Below are 26,787 nucleotides of genomic sequence, written 5' to 3' on the forward strand. Positions count from 1 at the left end.
CATTGGAGCACCAGCCAGGTTCCCACTGTACAGGCAGCTGCGGGTATTCAGGGCCCCATCCATGCAGCTTGAGCAAGGAGATCCTGGGGAAAGCCACCAAGGATTGCTGACCAGGGCCTCTTCTGCCACCTCCCTGACCGGAAATCCTAAAACTGCCCAAGGAAGGAGGACCAGGAGTGTGTGTGTGTGTGTGTGTGTGTGTGTGTGTGTGTGTGAGAGAGAGAGAGAGAGAGAGAGAGAGAGAGAGAGAGAGAGAGAGAGAGAGAGGCTTTCTCCAGGAATTGCTGAGACCAGATTAGCTTTGATTTACAAACTACAGATTAGTTACAGCTGCAAAGTCCTTACAAGCAGACCTGAGATCATCCTGACTTCATCCTGACTTTGATTTCTAGCTCTGCCACTTTCTATCTGGAAAGGCATGGCCACAGGATCCCCGCTGGGAGCACCAAGTGAGCGACACCTGGAAGCTCTTCAAATACATAGCGAGTGTTATCATGTCTTGTACCTTGGTTGTCCTGGAGATGCCATACCTGCCCCATACATCCTTGGAGGGTTGGGATGGCTGAAGTTTGACCCCAGGTCTAGTGGGAGACTAGATTAAAGCCTAACCCCAAGTCCAGGAACATATTCAAAACTGCATTGGTGCTCCATCGGGAGTGGGCGGCAGAGGCCGCGTGGGAGCGTCCTGCAGCCTGCCCTCCAGCCCCCCAGCCCTCAGGTCCCCCAGTCCCAGCCCCCCGGCCCAGGCCAGTCCTTACCTGCCTCGGAAGGACCCAGGGCCTTTCTCAGGTGTGAGCGCGGGTGCCCACGCACGGAGCAGGGAAATCGGTACAAACTCCCCAAGCCTCCGTAGGGGTCGGGGTACCCCACTCCTGAGTTCCCCTCATTTTTACCTTTCGCCAGGGGGGGCCTGGCGCTCTTTGCACCCTTGGGGCTGGGGGAGGGGTGGCGTCTGAGCCGGGAGGTGGGCGTGGGCCGAGGCCTTTGACACCTGCGGGGAGTGAGAACGCTGGAAGCTTCGGAGGCCGGGCTCCGCCGCCCACAGCCCCTCCCACGCCAGCCCCCCGCCCCCCCGGAGTGGGCGTGGCCGGTCGCTGCACGCGGGCGCCCGCAGGGGGCGGGGCCGGGGCGGGGCCAGCGAGCGAGGTAAGTCCCACAGGCGGAGCGGAGCACGGGGAGGAGGCCGGCCCGGGGCGCCACATCCGGCGGCCGCCGTTGTGCATAAAACCGCCGCTGCCGCCGCCGCTGTCGGCGTGAGCTGCCGCTCTGGCTTCCTCTCGGCCTCGGGAGCGGCTGCTCCAATGCTCCGGGGCGGCCATGAGCGCCCCGCACTGGTGGGATCAGCTGCGGGCTGGCAGCTCGGAGGTGGACTGGTGCGAGGACAACTACACCATCGTGCCTGCCATCGCCGAGTTCTACAACACGGTGCGGGGCGCCGGGGGCTCGCGGGCGGGAGGGGCTGTCCCCGGCGCCGCGGTGCCTGGAACCTGGACGGGGCTCCGCGTGGACCCGGGGCATTCACTCTCCAGGGCCGGAGTCCACCTGCGCCCCTCCCCGCCCGCGCTTCCCAGCTCCCCATCTGTCCCTCTCTCCTGCCCCGGCCGCGCCGGCTGGGCTCCGCTTCCTCCTCTTGTCGTTTCTGCTGACTGTTGTGTGGTGCGGTCCCCATCCGTCCGGGAGCCAGTGCTCCGTGTCTCCGAGTTGGGCCAGTTGCGGGCGGGGACCCTGCGGGGGCAGCTCCCGCGCGCCCCTGGGATCCCCGCGGCGTGACGCACTTGGGTCGCATTGTGCGGTTTTGCGCCGAACACCTGCTCGGGAGGCCCAGGAATGGGGCGGCGCGCCGGCAGGTCTCCGGAGCGGGGCCCACGCCAGTCGTGCGCACTGGCCCCAACCCGCGTATCCAACAATAGTAGGTCGAGTTACTTTGGGCCAGAATCAAGTTCATTACCACCAGTTCTTATTTCCTCGCCTTAACTTAGTGACCCGTCTAATGCCAGCTCCAGTTCAACTCCCCCAGGCCTGTGCGCTCTCCAGTTATGAAGTCCAGGGAGGGAAAGGGAAACTTGGGAGCGACTGGGTACATGATTTCTAGGGACGGAAACGTCCCCCCTGCAGAAGCCTGTGTGCGTTTAGTCTTTGTGGGAGGGAAAGCTTTGCAACTGGGAGGGAAAGACCTCTTTCGCTGTGCCCATGGCTCAGGATTCTGGCAATTGTAAGCCTTGGCGTGGTCATTTCAGTGGATTGTCTTTTCACTGTTCCGACGGGGAAAACAGGAACTCCTGGTTTAAGGTTCATTGAGAAGTTGAGGCTGTTCTTTAGAATGTTCACCTTCCATTTGCTGGCGAGAACATTGGCATCAGCCAGTGCTTACTGCCTGGAGGGATCTCTGCTGAGCTGGTCCCTGCCCTCCTAGTCACTGATGAGCACAGGGAGCTCTTGAGAAGGGAGCTGTCATGCTCTCATTTCTGGTGAGTCGGGGCCACAGTTCAGAAGTCTGCACCCTCGGTCCTCTTATTGCTGAAACCCACGGCTGCGGCTGCCCTCTCTCCAAACACTCCTGCTTCTTGTCTGTGCCCAGGTTAGTTCCTCAAGAACACCTAGTCTTCTGCTCTTCGTAGATACAGTTAGTGGAGGAGGCCGCACCACACCTGTTGTACAACCTTTTTCAGCGCCTACTATCCGTGTGGGGGGACGCCCACACCTCTGTGGAGCAGGGCTGGGTGCTTTCAACAGCGGCGACTCGGGTTCTCCAGTTGAAAGCGGAGAATACTACTAGGGATTTCACCAGAGTTAAAGAAGAAATGACAGCCTGGGAACAGGTTCTCATACTCTCTGCAAAGTCATTATCGGTAGACTCTGAGGCCAGCAGAAAGTCAGGCCTGGTTATTTGGCCAAAAAGTGTATAGCTGCACTGAGCCTGCCTTGAAAAGCCCCAGAGTGCTGAAGAAAGGGGAGAGTTTGTTTGGTGTTCACTTTTAATCTGGTTCCTTTGGAGCAGTTACGTGGTGAGTGCCAAAATCTTTTTTAGAAATCAACTGCTGGTCTTTAGCTGCAGCGTCTGTAGCTGATTAGCCCAGCTGGTCTGCCTGACAAACCTCATTCTTTGAAATACTTATAAACCACAAAATTTGCTTCAGCAGTGCGCAGAGTGAAAGGGAAACTTGGGAGCGATTGTCTCAGAGAAGTGGTTGGTCACCAAGCTTGGTTGGTCCAAAGAGTTTAGCAAAAACCATAGCTTCTCTGTCCCCGGGCCCTGGTTATCGGTGGTGCTTATACGTCACTGGACAAACCTCTTACTCCTGTGCTGAGGAAGGCAGTGAGCCTTTACTTGGAGATTAACATCTGATTAAATCCTCATAGGAAGGCAGCAGGTCTAGGTATCAGTTATACAAGAAAATAATAATTATCACTAATCTGGAGAAGAAGTTTAAGGAATTGAAGATGTAAAGTCAGAAGCCTGGGAGAGGGATCTAGAAGCTTCTTAGTAAGTCTTTGGGATAACACATCACCACTACAACTTCAGTTACTGCTGGTTTCCATTCATTGTTCGCTGTGTGCTGAAGCTCTGCTGGGCCACCCTAGGAAGTGGGTGCTATTTTCTATGCCCATTTTATAAAGGAGGAAACTGGGCCTAGATAGAGTATGCAACTTGCTGAGGTCAAGAAAATGGCAGAGCCCGGCTGGTGTGGCTCAGTGGTTGAGTGTTGACCTATGAACCAGGAGGTCATGGTTCGATTCCTGGTCAAGGCACATGCCTGGGTTGTGGGCTCGATTCCCAGTGGGGGGCGTGCAGGAGGCAGCTGATCAGTGATTCTCTCTCATCATTGATGTTTCTCTCTCCTTTCCTCTCTGAAATCAATAAAAATATACTTTTAAAAAATGGCAGAACTAGCCCTAACCGGTTTGTCTCCGTGGATAGAGCATCGGCCTGCGGACTGAAGGGTCCCAGGTTCGATTCTGGTCAAGGGTATGTACCTTGGTTGTGGGCACATCCCCAGTAGGAGGTGTGCAGGAGGCAGCTGATCAATGTTTCTTCCTCATGGATGTTTCTAACTCTATTCCTCTCCTTCCTCTCTGTAAAAAAAAATCAATAAAATATATTTTTGAAAAAATGGCAGAGCTAGAGTTAGAATTAGGTCCATCTGACTCTGCTAAGGTACAACTTGTGAAGATACAAGTGCCATTGTAGCACCTTAGATTTATTTATGTGGCATAATACATCTATTTATTATTCAGTTGTTCTTTAACTTAAACTCCTGCTTTGGGACCATTTGATCTGTAGGCCAGTCATGATTCTTGATATGAAAAGAAAAGTTTGTTTCAAGTAGTTTATTGTTTTGGTTATTGTTTATTATAACAGTAATACATGAATATGGTAAAAAATTCAGAGTATTCATGTTATAAAGTGAAAAATACCCCTTCTTCTGTATATTTGTTGTTGTTAATCCTCACCAGAGGATATTTTTTCCATTGATTTTTAGAGAGAGTGGAAGGGAGAGAGGAAGGGTCAGAGAGAAAGACATTGATTGGTTGCTTCCCACACATGACCTGACCAGGGCCAGGGATTGAACCTGCAACCCAAGTACTTACCCTTGACCAGGAATCAAAACTGTGACCCTTTGGTGCACGGGCTGACCTCTAACCACTGAGGAACACTGTCCAGAGCCCTTCTGTATCTTTTTAGACTTTTTCTAGGCATATAAAAAGCACTTGTATTATTTGTGTGAGTATATAAAATATGTATGTATATTGCATACATAACCCAATCTAAGTTTTTTTCAACTCAATTGAGGTACTACTACACAAACTCTTCTGTACCTTGTTTTTTTCACTTCATATGTCTTGGAGATATCATATTAGTTTGAGGTGTACACACCCCAGTGATTAGACATTTATAACTTACTAAGTGATCATCCTGATAAATCTCATCTGACACCATAATTAGAATATTACTAGAACATTATTGAATATTAGATATTGCCTATGCTGTATTTTACATCCCCATGACTATTCTGTAACAACCCATTTGAACTTCTTCATCTCTTCACCTTTTTTCACCCACCCCTCCAACCCCCCAACCCCCCTCCCATCTTGCCCCAGATCTTCTCATCCTTTGCTTCAGCCAAACCCAGATATCTTCTCTAAGAACACAGCCTTTTGCTTGAGCACATTTTGTACTATTTCTTCTATATACAAGTTTTATTAAATTCAGTTTCTTTTTAAAAATATATATATTTTTATTGATTTCAGAAAGGGAGGGAAACAGAGAGAGAGAAAGAAACATCAATGATGAGAGAGAATCATTAATTAGCTGCCTCCTGCACATCCCCCACTGGGGATCAAGCCTGCAACCCCAGCATGTGCCCTGAATGGGAATTGAACTGTGACCTCCTGGTTCATAGGTCAACACTCAACTTTTGAGTTGCACCAGCCAGGTGAATTCAGTGTTTTTTGTTTTTTTAATGTTTTAAGTTTTAAGGCCCCAGTCACACTGAAGAGGAAGACTTTAGACCTAGCTGCTTTGGAGAAGTGGGGCGGGTGTCTTTTAACCACTAGACTTAGCCTTTGGGGACTCTGTTGCTGGGCAGTGACTCAGGGGGACAGAAGGAAATCAACTGGTGCTGAAAAAAGTCTTGAAGCAAAACATATGCATAAAATCAACCCATGATCTGTTACCTCCCTCAATCAGATAAGGAAAGTAGAGTCCTCTTTATATGCCAAAAGCCCACATCCCATTATCTGTAGGGCATAATTATCCATCCATCCATCCATCCATCCATTCATTTACTAGGCAACTACTGTGTGCCTTCACAGAGACCAGACCCATAGTCATCTGGGTGGTGAAGGCCATAATAAAAGTGTGTGTAAGTCACCCAGGTGTTAGAGCTCTGCTTGGGGTTGGTGTACTGGGGAGGGTGGAGTGGGGGGATTTTGCAAGAAGACTTCTGTGTAGAGTGACCAACTTGTCCTGGTTTGCCAAGGACAAAATTGGACTGTCTTGATTTTAAAAGTGAAAGTTCCATGTCCTGAAAACCCTCCTTAGTCCCAGGCAAACCAGGACAGTTGGTCACCTCAGAGGCTGGAGGGGAGCAATGGGATGGATGGTTAGGAATGTGCATACAAGGAAGACACACAGAGAATTTTCTTAGTCAGGGTATTGACCCTTGTCTGCTTATGAACTTGTTGAGAAAAACTCAGAGCTTCTTGCTTTGTCAGTATTTACCCTCTGCTGGGAAGTGCCCATTCACATGCATCAGGATGAGTTTGCAGTGTGTTCATGACATTACTATGGTGCAAATGTTATGTGGGAATTCATAGAATGAGGAAGTTTCTAAGGAAATAATACATTTCAAAGTTTTTGCTTTCCTTTCAATTAAAATAATCTATTCTGCAGGCATTAAATAATCCAGTTCTCCAAAGGATAATCCAACAATAGGCTTTAAAAAATACCTCTTGTCTGAACTATTCTTCAACTTTAGTGACCCCATACGATTTTGAGAGGAAGTTTCATTTCTCAGTAGATATGGAGCCACTGAATCTGTCTTTTAACCACAACTCATTTGCTTTCCGTATTTCTTTGGGAGTTCCTTCCTCTTTTTGTCTTGGGGAGCGTCTCCCTCTAATTTGATCTTTTCCTTTTCATAGACTGACTTGTTTAAAAAGGCCTGGTGGAGGCCAGCAGATGTTGATAGATGGTCTGTGCAGAAGTTAATAATGTGATTTCATATTATTTGGGTGTATCTGTTAAAATGGTGCTTCTAAACTGAACTCTCTAATACGTGCAATGAAAAAAAAGTGTTTGGAAGTATCATAATGTTACTGCAGGTATAATAAACGACTCATGCTTTCGTGAGTAATGTGTAAATACATTTAAAAGTGATTCGTGTGGACCTTGCTAGTGGTAATATAAATTGACAGAGCCATTTGGGGGCAGCTTGGCAGCAGTCAGCTGCACTTGGCTGATGCAAGGGAGACTGAGAGAGAGGACTTGAGGCAATAAAGATATATTGGGGATAAAAAACAAATGTGTTATGTTTTCCAACATTGTAGGTGGGGCTGTAAATTGCTGTCCTTCCACTGGGGAATGGCTAAAAAAACCCCACAGAAAACCAAAAAAACTCCTGCCAACTGCAGCACTTACCGCAAGTGAGGAGATAAATCTGTACGAACTAAGATGAAAAAGATTTATAAAGCATGTTGTGAAATGAGAAGAGAAAGTTGCAGCCCTGGCTGGTGTGGCTCAGTTGGTTGAGCTGTTGTTCCAGGCACCAAAAGGTCGCCAGTTTGATTCCTGGTCAGGGCACATGCCTGGGTTAGGGGCTTGATCCCCAGTAGGAGGCATGCAGGAGGCACCCGCTCTCTCTCTCCCTGTCTGCTTCTTGGTAAATGAGTATTGGCCACATTTCTAGGACTGGAGACTGTATACCTGAAACACCTGACACAATTTATCCATACTCTCCGCCAGGGGCACCAGTAGCTCATAGGGCTCCGACGTGGGATAGAGAAGAAGATCCCCATCAGAGTAGACCACCTAGAAAAAGGTACCCCGTTCTCCAGAACGATGCAGCCCACTAGGGATTTCAGCCTGGGATTTTAACCAAAGGCAGCAGTCCTGCTCCCATCCCGTCCCCGACAAAGGATCTTACCTGTCTTTCCTTGTATTATTTCTCTCCCACCTTGTCTTTCTCCTCTTGCTGAAAATGGCGTCACTCCTAATCTCTCTTGTTCCCAAATGGTGATGGAGGCCTATGTTGGCCACTGGTGTTGCCAATCCTTATCGGTACTATGCCTCACTTCTGGGGTTTGCTGAAGCATTTTGTATGGTTGTGCACCAATGTGATTTTGTAAGTCTGGAAAAAGCCTCCTACCTTTCCCGGCCCCTTCAGTTCAGTTCAGGCACTCACTCATAGTTCGTTTGAGGCCCCCTCTGTATCGTGTTTTAAAAGCCCCCGTGCCCTTGGCTTTTCAGACTTCATCTGCCCCATTCCATCTCTGAAAGTACTCTCCTTAAATCTTTCTGTGTGTACCCCTCCCACCCCATGCCCATTGGGGTTGCTCTTTTAGACTTAGCTGTTGTCTTCAACCTTCTTCACTCTTGTTCTGTATACATAGTCCTATATGAGGAGTCCCTCACTCCACACTTAGAGATGAAATTTAAAAAGCTGAATATTCCTTCCACTCCGTACCTTCTAGGATGGCCTTCATAAGGCAAAACAACCCCCAGAAAATAAGTGTTGGCAAGGATATGGAAAAATTAGAACCCTTGTGCATTGCTTGTAGGAATGTTAGATGGTTCAGCCACTGTTGAAAAGAGTTTGGTGGTTTCTTAGTAACTTACATGTAAAATTACCTTATTGTCACTGGAAAGGGGCCGGGCTGAGATGGGTCTGCCGCAGCACAGTTACTCTGTCCAGTACGGCGGTCCCTGGCCACATGTGGCTACTGAGCACGTGAAGTATGGCTGGTCCTGAAGGAGATGTGTGTTCAGTGTGGAATTCACACTGGGCTTCAAAGCTTGGATCTGAACAAAGAGAATGGAAAATATCTTATTAATGATACTTAAATAGTGATTACATGTTGAAATGATAATATTTTAATATTACATTAGATAGAATATATATATATATATATAAATTTTTTTAAAAAATCTATTTTATTGATTTTTTTACGGAGAGGAAGGAAACGGGATAGAGAGTTAGAAACATCGGTGAGAGAGAAACATCGATCAGCTGCCTCCTGCACATCTCCCACTGGGGATGTGCCCGCAACCAAGGTACATGCCCCTGACCGGAATCGAACCTGGGACCCTTCAGTCCGCAGGCTGACGCTCTATCCACTGAACCAAACCGGTTACAGCGATAGAATATATTTTTTAAAAAGCCAAATGCTGCCCGAACGGTATGGCTCAGCGGTTGAGCATAGACCCAGGAACCAAGAGGTCACTGGTTCAATTCCTGGTCAGGGCATATGCCAGGCTTGTGGGGTCGGTCCCCAGTAGGGGGTGTGCAGGAGGCAGCCGATCAATGATTCTCTCTCATTGTTGTTTCTTGCTCTCCCTCTCCCTTCCTCTCTGATATCAATAATATATATATATATATGTATATATATATATACACACACACACACACATATATGAAGCCAAATGCCTTCTGGAGAGATAACAGAGAGGCTTAAATCCACACTGAAGTCTGAAAGATAAAATGGTATATCATTTTTCGCTCAGTCAGCATGGCTCAGTGGTTGAACCAGGAGGGCACAGTTCAGTTCCTGGTCAGGGCACATGCCTGGGTTTCATGCTCAATGCCTATAGTGGGTGTGCAGAAGGCAGCTGATCAATAATTCTCTCTCATCATTGATGTTTCTATCTCTCTCCTTCTTCCTTCCACTCTGAAATCAACAAAAATATATTTAAAAAATAAATAAAATGGTATCCTTTTAAACCTGGAAAAGAACCTACAAATTTGATCTTCACCTGAAAGTAGGTTTTAGATAGAGTGAGAAAGCGACAAAGGGTGACAGGGGAATCTAGGAAGAATCTGCCTTCTGTGGGCCTGGGAGAAAAGGCTGGCCTTGCTGGCAGAAAGTTCCTGGGGGCTCCAACTTGTCTAGTCCTCCTCACCTGTATTAAACTTTATTTTTACCATTATTTAGTACAGATCTTATCGTAAGAAGTGTATGTGCAAGTAAACTAGAAGGCTTCTTAGTTCATCTGAGCAGGAAAAGAACAAGTCCCCGATTCTTTGAAACCAGGGGGAGCCTGAGCAGCTTTCAGATGGCAGTGTTGGTACTGCCGCTGCTCTGACCAAAGCGGCGGGAAGGAGCCCGCTACATGTGTATCCGAGAAGTTTTATGTTTTCCTGTTGTGGATCTGCAGGAAGAAAAGTATAAGTGCTTAGACAAGATGCATGGCCACATTGATCTCAGTTTGCAAAGGACATACTTGGAACAAGCTGCTTTGTGTTTTGTTTTGTTTTTTGCCCTTTTACTTAATATTTATCTTTTCATTTTACGTTTCCCCCCAGATCAGCAACGTCTTGTTTTTCATTTTACCTCCCATCTGCATGTGCTTGTTCCGCCAGTACGCAACGTGCTTCAACAGTGGCATCTACTTAATATGGACTCTTTTAGTTGTAGTGGGTAAGTGGACCCGTTTGGGAGCATGGGCTGAACGGGAGGAAATGGAATTCCAACACTTCCTGTCTCCTGTGAACATTGTGTTTTATAAACCAAAGTCACTCTGACGTCTTAGCACACTTTTATGTTGCTTGCTGGAGGCCAAAAGCACTCTTTCAAATATGGGCTTGATAACAAGGTTGGCTGTAATTATCAATTGTATTTGAGAGTTCACTTATGTCACTGCCATTGGTGTTATGCCAATGCAGTTTCTGAGAACTTCTGAAGAAAGTCATGTGGAACAATGGAACTAACTCTGATGAGACTGGTTTCTAATGGACTAAAGGTAAAAAACAAAACAAATTCTAGTTGTTTGATCCTTCATTGTTTTGGGAAATACTTGGGTAATTTCCATTTCCTTCCACAGGCAGATTGGGAACTCTTAGCAGGGAGAGAATGTTGACTTCTTTTTACTGCCTGTTCCCATGAAGGCTAGTGGATGGAGAGAGACCGTGCTCACCTGTGGAATCATTAAAGTTCTGGAGTGCTGATATTTAGGCCCTCCTTGAAATCCTCTTTCTAGACTTGAAGTCTGCAGGCCTGGGTGGTGTGAGTTTCTTCCTTCGGTTTCTTTTTTCAGAGAGAGCGAGCGATCTGGTGATTGCGACCGCGGTTGGTGAAAGGGCTCTCCTTAAGCAGTGTATTGAATGTGTGAGTCTCTTCTTCTTCGGTGACACTTTTTATTGGTTGTAATTGATTCTAGGAATTGGATCCGTCTACTTCCATGCAACTCTGAGCTTCCTGGGTCAGATGCTTGATGAACTTGCAATCCTTTGGGTTCTGATGTGTGCTCTGGCCATGTGGTTCCCTAGAAGGTATCTGCCAAAGATCTTTCGGAACGACAGGTAAGCTTGTGCTAGGCACCTGCTCAGTGCAATACCCAATATAATGTAGTATATCAAGAAAAACAGCACACGATGAAGCCCAGCCTGGTGACGAGCTCATCATACACCTGTTTAATACCTCCTGATTGTTTAGAGTCTGACAGTATAAATGAACTGACAGATAATAGAGAGGATTCTATCTGCCTGGAGAAGGATTTATATAACATTAGGGACAGAGTGTCAAATGTCTCCCTTATTTGATGTGAGAAAAAGTGGAAAGATTATCGGGGGGTGGGGGGTGGGGGGGCAGGGAATTCCTGAATGGCAGTTCAAAGACCTTTGATTTCCTATTAGAATATTTCCTTTAGTCCAACCTACTCCACCATTTTATAAATTTACAGTAGAATCCACTAAGGAATTGGTTCTTGGAGCCATAGCTACTGTAGTTGTTCACACACACACACACCCCTCCAAACTGGAAACCCAGAATTTCAGGAAAGGATGCATTTTAATATCCATTGTGTTATGCTTATATGCTTGAGTATTCATCCAGTAAATACTTTTTGAACACTTACTATTTGCTATGCATTTTCCTAGGCTTCTAGGCACTGAGATGTAGCAGTAAATTAAACAACAGAACCTCTGCCATGGATGAGCTTACACTGAGGTTGGGGAGATTATGAATCAACAAACAAACACATAAATATTAGGGAGAGACAAATCTATGATTGAAATGAAGCTGGTTAAGGGATTGTAGTAACTTCGAGTTTGGTCAGGGATGCCTTGCTGAGGAGCTGTATAAGGGTGTTAATATCTGAAGGAACAGAATAGAGTCACCCTCATAAAGATAAATGTTCCCAGAACATATTACTCATGTTTGTCAAGGTATCTATGGATAAATAGTCTAAAGATAGGGATTCAGTTAAGCAAGCTGATACAGGGACAGGAGCTATGCAGCTATTAACTGTTGTGTAGGGACTGAGGTGGAGGCGTGTCCATGAAATATGATGGCTGCAAAAACACATTGTAGAACTGTGTGTGCAATATTCTAATTTTAGAATGAATGAAATGGCCTCTTGTTGAGTGTTTGTCTTTGTACGCGCACAAAAATGCCTGGGAGGATGAGGACAGCTACCACCACTCTTAGGAATTGGGGTGGAGAGAGAGCTTTCATTTTTACCTTTTTAAAAAATATATATATTTTTTATGGATTTCAGAGAGGAAGGGAGAAGGAGAGAGAGATAGAAACATCAGTGAGAAAGAATCACCGATTGGCTGCCTCCTGCACGCCCCCCACTGGGGATCGAGCCCAAAACCCAGGCATATGCCCTTGACCGGAATCGAACCTAGGACCCTTCAGTCCGCAGGCTGATGCTCTCTCCACTGAGCCAAACTGGCTAGGGCTCATTTTTACCTTTTAATCTGCACTGTTTTCCTTTTTACAAAGAGCACATGTTAATTTTTAATATGAAAATGTATTTTTAAATGAGGCAGGGAGAAAACACACTATAAATGGATTAGCTGTAGAATCTTCATCCTGGGTAGTAGGATTTGCATTAAATAGTGTTATCTCTGAGTATAATAAAGTAGAAAGAGGTATCCTTAAGGTTACTTATCAAAAAGTGAGAGAGAGAGAGGGAATGCGAGAAGGAGAGAGAAGAAGAGAGGGAGCGGGAGGGGGAGGGAGAGGGAGAGGAAGAGAGAGAAAGAGAACCAGCTGTTTACCAGTGGAAGTGAAAAGGAGGTGTTCCCCATCTTAGATGAAATAATGAAATCCGGTTTCCATGTGGCTGAGCCTGCTCCTCAGTGGAGGAAATGCACATTAAACCACGCAGGTTGGTTTAGCTGCCTCTGGTTTCCAGTCTTGTCCCGTTTCCTTGTTCAGCTTCAGGACAATAACCGAGGGTGATCAGAAAGCCTCCTGAGCGGGGGTGGGGGGTGGGATAGGGGGGTGGGGAGGTTGGGGGAGGGGGGGGAGGCGATGGCACCAGGCAGGGTCATGAGGTGAGTTTGCAGGCGGACTTTCTGACTCTGCCTGATACACACACCATTTCCTCTCGGCTTTTCCTGTTGTCTCCGAAGGTGCCCACCAGCCCCTCCGTCCTTTCCCGAGCCTGAGCCTGGCGTGTGTCAGGTTGAGAGCTACGGTACTGTTTTGCTCTTGGATCTCATCCTGGGATCGGAGTGAGAAGTGGAAGACATGGGAACAGGGTCCTGTTTGTTTGTGGCACTCTGGAGGCCTGGGTTGAAATTCCAAGTGACATGTTTTAATGTACTCATAAGAGAGAACCTTTTTCTTTTCTCGTTTCTTGAAGGTGTGAATGGCTGTAGTAATTCACGCTTACCACCTTTAATAATGGAAACATAGCCTGAGGGAGGGAAGTCCCTGACCCTTGGGACTTTTCTGTCACCAGCGCCATTTCTCTGCAGAAGCTGGGACCCCTTTCAATTTGAGCAGAGTCCTTTGGCGGCACTGACCACCATGTATGTATATATCCCTGGCCTTGGAGAATACGTGGGTTTGAATCCTAGCTTCCCGGTTTATAAACGGTATAACTTGTCTATACTCTAACTTTCTATTTCCTCATCTATAAAATTAGGTAGTTCTAGGGTTTTTGCGAGATGACTGCAGCACTCTGTATGGTACCAAGAACAGGGTGAGCCAGAGTTAGCTCTCATGACTGCCCATGGCACGGAGAGATTGCTGCTGGCGTCTCTGAGATATGTACACAAATGGAAGGAGAGAGTGGGCATTGAGGATTTTAATGAGCAAAGAAAGAAAAGGCGCGTGTTACAGGAAGTCGCTCACTCTAAATATAAGGATGTCAATTCCACTTGTCTGTCTTCAATTTCCAGGGATGGGGAGAGTGAGGAGAGCAAACCCCTCCATGGGCTTCAGGGCCCCTGACAGGTGGCAGCTCTACAGGAAGTGGCAGGCCAGACCAAAGGCTTCAGGTCAATAGCAGGATTTCTGAAGAGTAGGGGTTGCGTGGTTTAGCTGCCTGCATTTACCAGATAGTTAACATCGATCTCTCCTTTTTGTTTGTTTGATTGTGATCTAGACTTTGCTGGACTGTTTTTAAAAACCTGTTCAGAGTAGTTCCTGTGTGAGATTCCTGGAGAGGAGACGGCATAGAGGCTAAGTGACTGGGTCAGACACATAGGGATTTGAGTAACGATCTACCTTTTGTTTGTTTTGTTTTTAAAGCTCTGATACCTCATTTTGCTCATCTGTAAAGTTGAGATAATAGCTTCATCCATCTCATGGGGTTAGAAATGTATGATAAAATCTTACAAAGCATATTAAGGACTCACTCAGTGCTAGCGGTAATTATGAATGACTAATATAGATAAGGGTTTGAAGATAAGGATGACTAGAACCGCAGGCATTATGTAAGTAGGAATAATTGGTGGGTTTAAAAAAAGAAGGGCTTTCTTTCATCTTGCCTAGAATGTTTTTACGAATTGTCAGGACACACACTCCCTATAGATGGTTATTAATAATTTTTAGACATTTTTGTTTTGAGAAAAAAAACAAGAACAAAGAAGTATTATAGATTTAATTATATCCATTTCTAAAATAATTTATCCTGCTGTGATTTTTAAGAGTTTGCCTCTACAAAGTCTAGGGACAGACCTCACTTTAGAATGCAGTTCATTCCTTGACTCCTGAATTGCAAGGGTGCAGGCTGGGGCCTGCTTGTCCTGCTCTCACGCTGACTAGATGACTTGGGGTCACCATCTCCGACTCTCTGGGCCTTATCAGTTCCTCACTTATAAAATGACAGGCGTGGGCCTTCCAAGACCAAATGCTGTAGTCCTGTGACTCTCAGGGGCTTGTCCTAAGTAGGTTGTTTGAACCCTATAGGGTAGTTTAAAGCAGTGGGTCTTAACCAGGGACATTTCTGCCTCGTAAGGGACATCCGGGAAATTTACAATGGTCACAATGATGGGATGTTTTCTCATCCATAAATTGCATTTGACTTCAGAGGAGTAAAAGGGCCATTACAACTATTTGATTTAAAAAATGGGCAGCGGGTCTGACAGAGTGAAAACCACTGCTTTAAATGGTAGCTGATGATAATAATAATAGCTTTGTTATAATCATAATATGATGAAGGTGCCGGGTGGCTAGGGGAGCACAAGAAGAAGGGGTGCTAAGAGTTCCCTGACCTGGTGTTCAGTTGGAACCCACAACGGGCTGGACAGTTGACAACAGGACCAGCGCCGGCAGTAGCCATCATTGCCCAGAAAAAGCCTGGGGGGCCCCTGGCTCCTGGAGATTGCTAGCTCTCTTGCACCCAGGGCCTCCGGTCACTCTGGGTCGCTGGGCTGCCATGTGACTTCTGTTGCCTTCTGCTGGTTGCAAAATCATGCTTTCACAGGACGTCCTAGTTGGCTAAGCGGCCTTCCCAAAGCACATTCCACACGCCCACCGGACTGACGTGGGAGGTGTCTGCCCCCGTTCAGAAAGCATGTTGTGTCAGGCTTGCTGCCTTTGAACTCTGGCAGAGCTATCTAGAGTCTTTGGTGATTGCAACACAAGCTCAATCAGATTTTCCCTGGGAGTGTGCTGTTATTAACAACAATGATATTTTAAAGAGCATTTATTCTCAAGCGATGGCAGTGATTGTGGATTTGATGAGCAGACACCATGTACCAGGCGCTGTACCAGTATGAAGTGCTGCAATGCTTGCAGGAACACCCTTAGGCGGGTGTCTTCACTCCAGAGCCTGGGGAGAGTCCCGTGATTTGCCAGAGATCCCACAGCCACTGACTGTGGAGGCAGAATGTGAGCACATACGGGTCGCATGGGCACACCCGTGCTGAGAATCCCTGTGGCTCTCTCGAACCTGAGTCTGAATCCTAAACCATTGGATACAGGGAGGTGATTCCATGTGGAAGTTTTAATTATGTGTTTTCCCAGCCTAAAAAGGCCCAAAGCCTCGGCATATGTCACACCACCTCAGCCCAGGGAGAGAGTCGTTGTGGGTCCCCAAGGGTTATGCACACGTTGGGGCTGGGAGAGCAGGCAGCCTTTTACCCAGTAGCTGAAGGATGCCAGCCAAGGTCAGGAGAAAAACACGATTCTCCCGGGGATTTGCTGCCTGGATCCTTTCCCAGACACATTTTTTTTTCCTCTGGTCGAAGTTCAGGGCTACCATTCCTGTTCATTCCGCTCAGAAAGTTGGCAGCTTGATCAATGATTTCCTGTGCCTTGAAGATAAATGGTTTTCCTCTAAGAGATAAATTTGTATTTTTAAGGTTTCAGTGAACTTTGATTTTTTTATGATGGAATTTCATTTAAATTAGTTTCCTAACTGTGACCTGTTCCAGGGCTCATGGCCAAAGTAAATGGTGCTCATAACAGAAACTTCAGGAATATCACGAGCTCTTAAATTTCAGTCATAGATGAGGCCTTAGAGACAATCTAGTTTGGAATTTTCATTTTCTAGATAAGGAAGTGGAGTCCCGAGGAGAGAGGAAGGAGCGTGGTCAGGATCACGTCGCCGATTCTGGCTCTTTCTGCTGAAAGCATCTCCACTCAGTTATTTTTCTAAGATTTGTGGTGTCAAAAACTTGTCAACACAAAATGCCAAAGCTTCCTAGACCGTGGATTGTCAGTAAATACAGACACTATTACAGTTTTTTAAAGACTTTTACTTTTGTGTGCTGGACAAAGGAGGTTTTCTCCATGCACACACACACACACACATACATACATATAATTGATATTTAGAGAGAGGAAGGGAGAGAGAAACATTGACTGGCTGCCCCCCTGCACGCCCCCTCCCTGGGGATTGAGCCCGACACCTGGGCACGTGCCCTGACGAGGAAACCAACTGGCAACTTTTCCGTGCATGGGACAACGCCTAACCAACTGAGCCACCTCACCAGAGTGATGTTTTTCTTTTAAACCAGGAAGCTTACAGAACGGGGGTTGATAAACTGTGTTCTGTGGGCCAAATTGGTCCACTGCCTATCCTTGCAAATCAAGTTCTGTTGGTGCACAGCCCTGCCCGTTCCCTCCCTTACTGTCCACAGCGGCAGAGTGAAGTAATTGTGTGACCCACAAAACCTAAAATATTCACTGTCGGGCCCTTTCCAGAAACGTTTACCAAGTCCTGCTGTAAAACATGTGAAAAGAAAAAGAAAACAAGTATCCATATCTCACCTTTAGGGACTGAAGTTGATTCTAATTTTGCCGTTCTCATGGCTAAGTATTTAGAATATTTCTGATTATTCCCTAAGGATAGATTCCTAGAAGTAGCATTACTGAGCCAGTGAGTGTGAATGGTGTTTAGGCTCTGGGTACTTGGTGCACAATTTCTTACCAGCCTCCACTCCCACCAGCAGTGCCTACACCTTGTCCACATTTGACAAACAAGACCTCCTTAGCCAATGGGTTTGGTTTGCTTTCACCGATTCAGGGGCAGGTTCAAGGCGGTGGTCTGCGTCCTGTCTGCAGTTACAACGTGCCTGGCCTTTGTCAAGCCCGCCATCAACAACATCTCTCTGATGACGCTGGGGATTCCTTGCACTGCGCTGCTCATCGCAGAGCTGAAGAGGTGGGTGCCGTTCTCCCTGCCCTTCGCTGTCCCTGTGACAGGGACGCACCAGCTCCTGGTTCCTTAGGAGTTGGACTTTTCGTGAAGAGTTAATTCCTGACTGTTGTTTGAAAGCAGGTTCGATCTCATTTTCTGAAAGAGGGAGCAGCGGTTTTGTGGGTGCAGCTGTTTTGTGGGTGCAGTACATCCTAGGGGTCCAAAGCTAGATTAGCAGAAACATCTCAAGGACCTAGTGTGCCCCTAGACCGAGGGGCCTAGAGTGAGTGAACTCTATAGAAAGGAGAATAGGTTTGTTCATATGACAAGAATAAGGAGAAGAGTCCTAAAATGATAGTTGCAGTCACACACAGAAGGAAAAAGAAATGAATTTCTGTGTACAAGGTACATGTGACTTCTGGTGTCATACTGTCGATGGCTACTTTCTCTGAGATCTGGTTTCTTATTTACAAGCTACCAGGACAGCCTTTTGTCCTTGGGTAAGCATTTTTCTTTGGGAAGTTGTATACTCAGAGTTCAGGTTGATATGGAGAAACATTTTAGCTTCGCTCTTTTGTGTACACGACTGTCTTCTTCTAGCTCCAATGCTCTTAGAAAATGCTTCTGCTTAGTGTGCCCACTTGTAGAAATGCATGATTCTCTCATTGCTGTGGACGTGGGTGTCTTGGCGGAAGTCTTCTGTCTGTCCCCCTTGGTGAAAGTCATCTGTGTAATGTGTCAGTCAGCTCTCTCTGTCTTTGTTTTCAGAGGAGACATGTACATTTCTGTCCTCTGCCCCGCCTCTGGGGGTTGCGTTGATTGTCAGCAATCCCAGGCAGGGTCAGAGGTGGCTGAAGAGGTAGGTAAGCCTGCCAGCTGGCCACGGAGGGACGCTGTCGGGCTTGTCTCATTGGCTTCTTTGAGGAGCCTTCAAGGACCAGGGAATTAAGATACCTATTTCAGACACTAACAGATATATTTTTTTAAAATATATTTTTGTTGATTTCAGAGAGAAAAGGAGAGGGAGAGAAAGTGAAACATCAATGATGAGAGAGAATCATTGATTGGCTGCCTCCTGCACGCCCCCCACTGGGGATCGAGCCCGCAACCTGGGCATGTGCCCTTGACCAGAATCAAACCCGGACCCCTCTGTCCATAGGCTGACGCTCTATCCACTGAGCCAAACCAGCTAGGGCCACTAACAGATCTTGAAACTCTTTGAAAAACACACACAGTTAAATAGCTGTTAAAGACATCCGAAATGGATTCGTAATAGTCACTTTTTCTCTTTCTCATTAGCCTCAATCCCAGAGCTTGTTTCTAGTCTTTTCATATTTTCATTGTCCTTTCTGAGCCTTCTCTCAGACCAGGAGGAAATAACATTTATTATGACTTGGGGTCATGATCTGACATTTGCTGAAATTTGGGTGGTGTTCTCGCGTTACCGAGTGACTCAGCTACATCTAAAATATTGTAAAATAGACTCATTTTTTCTGATTATAAGAGAGTTGATTAAGGAAAACTTTGAGAATGCAACAGAGGGTCAAGAAGAGAAGCAACAGTAGACATCTGCTCAGATTTTTCTATCCTAAACTTGGGTCCTGCTTTTACACTTAACCTCACATTAGCATTTTGATTCCAGCCCTGAAAAGTGGGACTATACCCAGTGGAGGTCAGGTTTGGATAAGCCCCAAGTGCAAATAAGCCTAGTGTGCAGCATCTGGCAAGGTCTACCCCTTCGCCAACAGAGGAAGGGGCAGTGCGGGCTGCCCTGGACCCTGACTCTGCAGTGCTTCCCTCCCAGCATTCCAGGTGCCAGCCCCGCCCGCCCCAGGGGACTCACCCATGTGACATTCCACCTCTTTTTTGCCACTCAGCACACACACTGCATTTCCAGCTCTCTGTGCTGGGGTGTTCCGTAAGCCAAACTTTCTGGGGTCAATTAGAGTATATAGATCCTCCAGTACCAGACCAATTGCCTATATATTTGTTGATATTTGCTTCTGTCCATTTTCATTTTACCTTTAAAAATGGCAAGGCTAGAAGCCTGTTTATTTTGCCTTTTAGAGTGCAAAATAAATTGTCTATATATTTCACTTGAGCTTCTGAAATGGAATGACTTATTTTCCTGAGAGGGCTGGAGAAGACCAGGTTTTGGTTGGGGGAAAGGTTAGGAGTTCATTATGGACATGTTAAATGTGGATCTATCTGAGACCTTGGTGGATATGTCTAGAAGGTAGTTGGGTTTGGAGTCTGGAGTCAGGGAGGGGCCTGGGTGAGAGGTATGGCTGTAGGGCTCATCTGTGTATACACGGGATTCACATCCATGAGTGACGGTATGTGGGGTAGGAATTCCAGTGCCAAGGGGCTGGGGAGATGTGAGGAACCAGACCAGCGGCCAGGGAGGTGGGCGGAAACCAGGACTGATGGCATCTGGATCCCGTGCAGGTGTGACAACGTGCGTGTATTTAAGCTGGGCCTCTTCTCGGGCCTCTGGTGGACCCTGGCCCTCTTCTGCTGGATCAGTGACCGAGCCTTCTGTGAGCTGCTGTCGTCCTTCCACTTCCCCTACCTGCACTGCGTGTGGTAAGCTCTGCCAGTGGGGGGCTGCGGGACCGGGGGCTGCACTCTCCTTTGGCTCCGTTCTTCTTCCAGGTGCCCAGGTGTGCCCAGGGGACAGGGGAGCCCAAGTGCCCCCTCTCCTCGGACACTGTCAGACTTTTCAGAAGCTACTGTCCAAAGCAGAATGGACTCCAGGGAGCTGGCTCAGCCAGAACAAAAAGACCTAATTCTTTATGCTTCAAGTCCGGGTCTCTGACCTCTAGCTCCATTATTAAAGCATAATGGAGCCTGAAAACCGAAGCCGTCACCTGAGCTCTGGCTAGATCTCTCGGGTGGGGGAGGTGGGGAAGGCTTGGGACAAACGTGGGGACCAGTCCAGGGACGTCCAACCAGGAACCAAAGGAGGTAAATATGACCTCTTTCAAGATATTGTACATTTTTGTCAACCCAAGTTCCCTTTTGGGTTTGAATGACCAGGTGAACACTTGGGCCTCAGGTCATCTAGGGACAGTCTCACCCATTCATGTTACAGGTGGAGACCGAGGCCCAGAGAAGTAAAGTGAATTGTTCACGACACCAGCTGGTTATATAAAACCAGCCCAGGTGTCGATAAGGGGGACTGGGAGCATCTATACCTGGGATGCTCAGGAGATGCTGTTAGGTAAAACAGTGAAGCAGGTTGCGAAGTGTGCAGCATCCTTCTCTCAGAAGCTGAGGAGGAAGCCGAGTGGCTTCCTAGGAACCACTTCCTCTCCAGACCCAGTCATCTCCCCCTCGCTGTCCTCCAGGACTTGGAATTGCAAGCAACGGGGACCAAGGGAAACATGAAGGGTGTCTCCTGCAAATTGAGAGCCTCCAGGAGGGAATTCCATTGGTAATGAGTTGGAAAAACTATTAGATCTGAATCAGATGAAGCATGACTTGTCAGGAAATGCCTAAAAACCACATGGTTTGGAAGAATTCGCTTACATTTCCTTGAAAAAAAAAAAAAAAAAGGCTTGGGGACTTCAGAACTCTTTGCAAAAGGTGAAATAAAACAAAACAGCTCAAATGGGATTCCAGCCTTAGGATCCATTGCCTGATGTTTCTTAGGTTCAACCTTGACTCACACTAGTGAGTTTATAAACACTTTATATATTTGCTGAGTTACAATTGACAGATAATAAAACACGCAGATTAATGCTTACCTGGCAGGGAGATACCGTGATCACGAAGGTGATTTTCCTAGCGCGAGGCTTATCCATCGCGCTCCGGCGTGCTGACCCCTGCGATTTCCTCAAATGTGGGAAACTCGGCTGCATGACTTATGGTAGCGGGGGACTGCCTTCCTGCTCTCCCCTAAAAAATAAAACAAAACGCACAGATGTAAATGTATGGTTTGATGAGTTTTGATAAGTATATACCCTGTTTAAATATGACCTTATTCAAGATATAGTACTTTTTTGTTGATCTAAGCAAGTTCCCTGGGCACACTAGCAATGTAAGTAAAATTCGAAGATTATACTGTAACTAGAGGCCTGGTGCACAAATTCGAGCACAGGTAGGGTCCCTCCTGGCCAATCGGGCTGTCTCGCCAAGTCCCAATTGAGGCTGGCCAGGGGGAGGGACCTAGGGAGGTTGGCTGACCATGGGAAGGGACCACAGGAGGTTGGCCGGCTGGCCAAACTGGGCCCATTAGGGCCGGCTGCCCTGGGGAAGGGACCTCGGGAGGTTGGCCAGCCACAGGAGGTTGGCTGTGGGAGCACACTGACCACCAGGGGGCAGCTCCTGCGTTGAGCGTCTGCCCCCTAGTGGTCAGTGCACGTCATAGCTACTGGCTGGTCTTCTGGTTGTCCAGTTGTAACGGTCACTTAGGCTTTTATATACTAGTATATAGATAACTTTGGTTTAAATTCAGTTTATTTCTAAATTTGGTGTACTTTCTGCTTTGTCAAAATGGACCATCGTTTTGTACCAGTTATAAAATAGCTTGCTTTTTAATAGTAAGTTTAAACAACGTAGAGAAATATAGGAAGAGAGAAGCTCTCATAATTCCATCTACCAAAGGGAGAACAGTTGTTAACGTCCTGAGGTATAGCCTTCTTGATTATGTATATATATATTTCTCCACTATGCTTTTTAAAAACAAAAATAGCATCATTCTATACATGATGCAAACTGGTCCTTTTTTCTTCCTCACACCAAATACTAGGTCCTGGACAACTTTCCTTACCAAGGCCTGTCCGTTACCTTCATTTCCTTTGTGTGTGTCCGATCAGTACTTCACAGTGTGCTTTATAAGTCCACCCTCTTAGCCTCTGTTTTAAACCTTGGGGCTAAGTCTTCTGGGTTAGACCCCAAAGGCATTTGCATGGTGGTTCCTGTTATCAAGCTGGAATGTTAGAACATCCTAAAACAGGCTGTTTGCTCCAGATTTATCATTCCCCTTCTCTCCTTGCTAATTAGAAGAGGCCCCGAGGTCATTGCGCCAGGAAGGGTGGGTCAGGCCAGAAGGGGGCGGGGTTGGGGGGGGTCGGCACCCCGCAGCAGGCGGCGCTGCCGCTGCCAGGGCAGGTCTCACCTCCTGTCCCGCCTCCCTTCCAGGCACATCCTCATCTGCCTGGCCGCCTACCTGGGCTGCGTGTGCTTCGCCTACTTTGATGCCGCCTCCGAGATCCCTGAGCAAGGCCCGGTCATCCGGTTCTGGCCCAGCGAGAAGTGGGCCTTCATCGGCGTGCCCTACGTGTCCCTCCTGTGCGCCCACAAGAAATCCTCAGTCAAGACCACGTGACGGAGGGCGGGCTTCTCTGCCTGGGTGTCCTCCGGGCTTCCTGCCAGCAAAGACCCTGGGGGGTCTCAGAGTTGGGGGTGGGGTCTATTTTCTTAAAAATGCTGTTTCCTTGGGCTCTCCCTGGTGTGTGTGGACCCCGGATTCCACTGCTCCCAGAGATGGAAAGTAAGGGGCTGAGGTCTGGCTACGTCTTCACAGCGTCACTTCCAGAGGCAGTGGCTTGTGGTCTGCGTCCCTGAGCCAGTGGGGAACTCAGTGCCTCCTTCCTGCGGATCTGTGGGCTCCAGACCCCCAGTTCCTGCTGACAGTCAGATCCTGCCACAGACAATGCCCTCCACTCGTCTGATGGAGGACAGCAGGTTTCCATCTGGGAAAACCACACACACACACACACACACACACGGCTGTGGCTAGGGAAGCTAGCTTTCTGCTTGCCGCGCTCAAACACCCGGGTTTTACATGCATTTGTGGATCCTTTCACTTCTACCTCTGCTGAGACATGGAGACCTGACAGGTGAGGGTAAAGCTACGGAGAAAACCCCTCTGTGCCAAAACGACTCTCCATTTTAAGCCATTATTGAAGATGACGAAGTGTTTAAATATGGACACTGTTGTCCCCCACCCCAGCCGCCTCAGACACACAGAGGAGTCGTTGGGTCCCTCCCCAGACCCCTCTTCACTGCCTGACCTCTGACATCACCCAAGGGCTGTGACAACCGTGAGGGTGGGGTCCGGGCTCAGAGCTGGGAGCAACCACGAAGTTTTGGAGACGTGTTCTCATTGGACACCTCCTGTGTGCTGCCTGGACCTTACCTCAAGAACATCCCCATCCTTTCTCTGGCTTTTGCTGGGGTGATCATTCTCCGCGCTCGCACTGGGAGGGGCTTCCTGTAGATTCTCCGAGCATTTGGGCCGCAGTCCCCAGTGCTGGCCGTAACCACGCATTGGCTGGTGGGTCCTTGGCCGGTGCCGCAGGGCGAAGCTGTTGCCTCTGAGTTTTTCTCACCTAAAGTGACACTGGCTACAACTAAATATCCTCTTCCCTGGGCTGGGATGGATGGGAGACTCCACATGCCCCTGAAGGTGTGAGGGGGGGATTCGCGGCCTCAGGGATACTCATTCTCACTCGGGCGCTTCCTGCTTTGCAGCCTTCCCCTGTGCGGGCAGAGCAGGCTGTCCTTGCGCGGCCAGGAGTCTCACCACTGTCTGAAGCACCTCAGAGTTGGGCAGCAGCAGTGGGGCCTGGCCGGGAACTGATTCTCCGGCTGAAATTTGCACCGGATCTAAGGCAAAACCCATGAAAGAACGGAATTCAGAGTTTAAAAATGAATGACTATCTTCTGTGGTTTTCAAATTATTTTAGCAGCAGAACCCTATTTGCAGTAAGAAATCTTTATGGATCCCCAATGTGTGAAATGGGTTTTATTAGCTTAAATTTACTTTAAGGTTAAACTTATAGCAGTTCTTAAATATATCAGGCAGTGAAAATGCAAATTAACAATTTGGTGGTTTTCAAGGTAGAAAAATTGGGTATTGAATGAGTGTACATATTGCTATATTGTAGTGTAAAAATATATTCTAAAAACGATGTTTGAATTAAATATTACAAGAACCTCTAACCCACCTCTATGTGACGTAGGTGGTTCATGAAACAGAATTTGAAAACTGTTGAGTCCTGTGGGTTTCAAGTCTAGCATTTTTAAAAGGGGGCTATCAGACTGCCCTCTCTTCGGGTTGGCTCAGCAGTCACGGATCCTGGCTTCATCCATTTTGCACAATAAAAATGCCCCCAAGTAAGGGGCTTGGTGTGCTGTAAGCCCACCTGTCTTAGCGAGAAAGCGTAGATCAGGAGACGCAGAGAGAGGAGGGTAGGACATGATTGTGCGTGTGACTGTCTGGAGGGTTCCTTGGTGAGGGGAGCATTGTCAGGGATGGACCATGTACCCCATCAGATGCAGGGCTGGTTCCCTGGGGAACACTACCTTCAGCTCCCAAGGCTTTGACCTCCTGGAAGTTTCTGGGTGTCTTTGGAAATAGGGATGAACGGTGACTGCTGGAAGGAAGGACGTGCCCTGACTCTCGGGCTATTTCCATCCCTCTAGCACAAGAAATGACTAAGTTCAGATGTCATGAGGAATGCTTCTGATAGGAACACAATGCCCTACTAGGAACTGGTTTTAATGCAATGAGGGCTAACAAAAATAGCATCATTTAATGCAATGAGAGAAGTGGGGAGTGGGGTATATTGAGGGCAAAACAACTCGTTTGAACAGCAATCACTATAGCTTGTCAGCGTGGGATGGCAAGTCAAGAGAGTATTTAGGTTGATGGTATTCATATTTATAGTTACATATTTATAATGCTTTGATAGCACTACTTGCTCTTTAAAGAAAAGTGGGATGCTACAAAAAAGTCAAAGAAGTAATCTATTTCTATAGCTCAAGGACAACCACTCATATTTTGGTATATTTTCTTATAGTCTTATTTTTTTTTTTCCTACTACATTTGTAAGTAGATGTCTCTTAGAGCTGATGGTTTGTCCTGTAGTTTGAGTGGAATGTAAGTGTGAGGTGGGTATTTTGCACGAAGAGCAGGCTTTGAAGTGCACTGGCCTTAGGGAGACACTGGAGAGCGCATCACTGGATTCTGAGCCCGACTACTGAGTCCTCCCTGCTGATGGAGCCGCGCGTGGAATCATGGACTGGATTCTACTACTAGATATGCTTGTGCTCTTGGACTGACGAGTAATAGGAAACAGTGTTAAATATATGGCTCTAAGGTGTTGATGTTTGCCGATGTAAAGTGAGTGAAGGGCTTATTTCATTAATGAATGTGCAATCAAGAATCCTTCTCCCCGCTGCCAAGGAGGGAAGTGGGGATTCCACACTTGGGAGCTAGGTCACGGCAGTTGCTCTGCATGGCTATCAGATTTCTGTTATGGGTAGAATTTGACCCAAATCAATATCCAGAAGGAATGCATTTTGCATATTAAAAAAATGTTACCATGTTATTAAGTGAATGATTCTTATTGAATACTGTTTGGTTGCTTATTGATTTTTAGGAAAAGAAATATTTATCCCCTTGATGAGCATATTATTATACAACAAGCACTTCAGTGAACATATTTAAGGTGCATGGGAGCAGATATCTGAACCTGTTTGGTCACATGCTACATTTTGGGGGAACACTGTCCCTCTGGAGAGCGCCTGAGCTCGAGGGTCATCAAACACAGGCTTTTTGAAATGCCATCACCTATTCTGTTTATTGGGTTTCTCAGGTGTGGAAAGCATCTCACCAGTCCATCATGCTTCTATGAGCCAGTGCCGTTTTGGCGGCCCCAGGACTGGATTGGAGCCCTCCCTGGCTCTCCCTCCCGCGGGGCTGACATGGGACCACCTGTGAGGGACAGGTGAGGGCTGAGGCCAGCCTAGCCAGAGCCCCGACCAGAGCTCCTTTTCTCCAAATGGACTTGGGACCTTTCATAGCCAGCTCTTTGCCCTGGGTGCTGCCATTCTAGCTGGCCAAAGAGAAGGCTCGGGCCAGGTTGGGATTCCCCATGGCTTTTATAACATCATTCTATGGACTTCTTTTTCTTGAATGGCCCCTACTATAAGGGACTAATTGTTTGAATTGTATCTCTATATGTTAAGCCAGATTTAAGAGTATTTTATAACCACAGTTTGTAATTAGAACAAATACAGTATTTTCAGATACATTTCTTCTATAGTTTATACTTTTTGCAGGGTGTGCTGTGTAAGGTGTGTGCCCACTGGCTGTGGTGGCATTTAACCTCCATTGCTTTGGGAGTAGCATAAGGCCTTTTGAAATGGAGCTCTTGCACTTTATGCTCTTTGTGTGAACTCTGACAGCTTTGTTTCATATTAAAGCCGTGATGGCATTTTCTGTGAATAAA

General features: G+C 47.1%; 1 protein-coding gene and 1 non-coding gene across 2 annotated transcripts; both read left to right on the forward strand.

Moving 5' to 3' along the window:
- The first annotated feature begins 1,228 nt into the window (after nt 1-1,228).
- On the forward strand, nt 1,229-26,787 carry ACER2 (alkaline ceramidase 2). The gene is made up of 6 exons (XM_070431735.1): nt 1,229-1,425; nt 10,023-10,137; nt 10,877-11,018; nt 17,429-17,566; nt 19,991-20,128; nt 22,688-26,787. Exons 1-6 carry the CDS (start codon nt 1,318-1,320, stop codon nt 22,872-22,874), a joined length of 828 nt encoding a protein of 275 aa, XP_070287836.1. The 5' UTR covers nt 1,229-1,317; the 3' UTR covers nt 22,875-26,787.
- LOC139021332 (U1 spliceosomal RNA) lies at nt 21,284-21,445 on the forward strand. Its single transcript, XR_011473453.1, has one exon. It is a non-coding gene; the product is annotated as a U1 spliceosomal RNA (small nuclear RNA).

The sequence above is a fragment of the Myotis yumanensis genome, unplaced genomic scaffold (assembly GCF_028538775.1).
Source record: "Myotis yumanensis isolate MYYU_CA2020_CCGP unplaced genomic scaffold, mMyoYum1.0.hap1 SCAF_12, whole genome shotgun sequence".
Taxonomy (NCBI): domain Eukaryota; kingdom Metazoa; phylum Chordata; class Mammalia; order Chiroptera; family Vespertilionidae; genus Myotis; species Myotis yumanensis.